This window comes from Berghia stephanieae, chromosome 10 (assembly GCF_034508935.2).
Source record: "Berghia stephanieae isolate SIO BIC M18660-M18661 chromosome 10, UCSD_Bste_1.3, whole genome shotgun sequence".
In the NCBI taxonomy this organism is placed as follows: Eukaryota; Metazoa; Mollusca; class Gastropoda; order Nudibranchia; family Aeolidiidae; genus Berghia; species Berghia stephanieae.
Window position 1 is genome coordinate 9,232,578 of NC_088369.1, and position 2,500 is coordinate 9,235,077.

At 43.9% G+C, this 2,500-nt stretch overlaps 1 protein-coding gene across 8 annotated transcripts in view; it reads right to left on the bottom strand.

Moving 5' to 3' along the window:
* LOC144956200 (mediator of RNA polymerase II transcription subunit 12-like protein) overlaps positions 1 to 2,500 on the bottom strand; it is a 119,197-nt gene that overhangs the window by 4,331 nt on the left and 112,366 nt on the right. For all 8 annotated transcript variants that reach the window (XM_078886636.1, XM_078886635.1, XM_078886634.1 and 5 more), the window contains one exon: positions 568 to 745. In XM_078886636.1, coding sequence (XP_078742762.1) covers positions 568 to 745 — 178 coding nt within the window. The remainder of the gene's footprint in view (positions 1 to 567; positions 746 to 2,500) is intronic.

The window sequence follows — 2,500 nt, forward strand, 5'->3', positions numbered from 1 at the left end:
GAAGAAGAAGAAGAAGAAGAAGAAGAAGAAGAAGAAGAAGAAGAAGAAGAAGAAGAAGAAGAAGAAGAAGAAGAAGAAAAGAAGAAGAAGAAAGAGAAGATAAAGAAGAAAAGGAAAGACAAGTTATAGCTAGAAAGGAACTCAGTCTTGATGTTAAAGGGTTACACTACTCACTCTGTGTCTGACTCATTGGATGCCCCATGGCACCCTGGCTCTGACTGGGCATATTACTGGGGTACATGCTGCTCTGAGGAGGAGGAGGAGGAGGAGGAGGGAGGAGGAGGAGGAGGAGGAAAAGAAGAAGAAGAAGAAGAAGAAGAAGAAGAAGAAGAAGAGAAGAAGAAGAAGAAGAAGAAGAAGAAGAAGAAGAAGAAGAAGAAGAAGAAGAAGAAGAAGAAGAAGAAGAAGAAGAAGAAGAAGAAGAAGAAGAAGAAGAAGAAGAAGAAGAAGAAGAAGAAGAAGAAGAAGAAGAAGAAGAAGAAGAAGAAGAAGAAGAAGAAGAAGAAGAAAGAAGAAGAAGAAGAAGAGGAAATACAAGTTATCGCTAGAAAGGGTTACACTACTCACTCTGTGTCTGACTCATTGGATGTCCCATGGCACCCTGGCTCTGACTGGGCATATTACTGGGGTACATGCTGCTCTGGGAGGGATCTATCATGTTGCGGCTGCGTTGCAAAATAAGTTGACGCAGAGCTTGGGGAGTCTTCTGCATTGTGGCCGTTGGACCAGGAGCTCCCATCTGTCCCTGAGGTTGGTGAAGAAAAGAAAAGATAAGATAAGATAAGATAGAATATACTTTATTGATCCTTTATGGAAATGACAAGAAATGAAGCGAGTAGGAAAGTACCAGAAGACAACAGAGAATAAAGATTTTCACTGCTGTGACGGGGGCTCGAACCCGTGACCTTACTGGTATGACAACTCCGCCTGGCCGGGTAGAGTATGACTCTACTGAATGAGCTATCCATCACTAAAAAAAAAAGTGGTTTCAAACTCTATGTCTATATTGAGCCGCTCTCCCTGATTTCTTGAGGTCATGGGTTCAACATTCCCCGTGTGGTGTCCGGGGTCCCTCAACTGAGAGGGTCAAGAATAGCCCAACGCCAAGCCAGCGTGTCGTAAAAGGCGACTAATGGTGTGTGATTCCCCCATCTTTGAGTCACCTGGTCCTCCAGGTTGGGGGTTGGCAAAGGGTTAACACCCCTTTCCGTTAAACTCAAACCGTTACAGAAACACAGACAGACAAACCAAATCCTTTTTTTAGCTTGGGCGACCGAAGAGTTTCTGGAATTACAGAATTTATGAAGGACAACAGACAAAGCCGAAAGGACTCTGCTGACCCGATGACGTCTTCGCCAAACAAGCAGCTTCGAATTGCGTCGTGGAACGTTCGCACCATGTATGAAGCAGGAAAAAGCTCTCAAGTTGTGACTGAGATGAGAAGATACAGGCTGCATATACTTGGAGTAAGCGAAACCCACTGGATACAATCCGGACAGAAACACCTCAAGTCTGGGGAGAAGATTTTATATTCAGGGAGAGGGGACGGGATTCATACACAGGGAGTAGGAATAATTCTAAGCAAGTTTGCCCAGAAGTCACTGAGAGGATGGGAACAATGCGGAGAAAGGATCATCATGGCGTCCTTTACAACACGGAGTAAGAAGATCAGCATGAACATTGTACAGATCTATGCCCCAACAAATGATGCAACAGATGAGGACAAAGATACATTTTATGGTCTGCTACAACAAGTCATTGACAAGTTGCCAAGGAAAGACATCAACATATTGATGGGAGATGCTAATGCAAAAGTGGGACAGGATAACGTAGGCTATGAAGGTATCATGGGACGTCATGGCATGGGAGAAATGAATGATAATGGTGAGAGATTTGCAAATTTCTGTGCATTCAACAGTTTGGTGATTGGAGGATCAGTGTTCCCCCATAAAGGATCCACAAAGCAACTTGGGTCTCACCAGATGGTGTGACAGAGAATCAGATTGATCATTTTTGTATCTCTCGTAGATTCAGACGTTCATTGGAAGATGTGACAGTACGGAGAGGGGCAGATGTTGGATCAGACCACCACCTGCTATTGGCAAAGCTTAAGCTCCGACTCAGAAAACACGGGGCCAGATCACATACAAGAAGAAAATTCGAGGTGAATGCACTTGATGGGGAAAAGAATGAGGAATTCAAACTACAATTGAGTAATAGATTCCAACCTCTTACTGAGCTCGAGGAGGACATAGATGTAGAGTCACATTGGGCAAAGATCAAGGAAGTTTACATAACAACTTGCCACGAGGTATTGGGGGTAAAGAAATCGGAACATAAAGAATGGATAAGTCCAACCACCTTGGACCTTATTGAAAAGAGGAGAACAAGGAAGGAACAAGTGAATGCAAGCCGAACAAGGGCTTCAAGACTGGATGCACAAGAGCAGTATCGAGCCATAGCTAAGGAAGTCAAAAGATCTGTGAAGAAAGACAAGGAA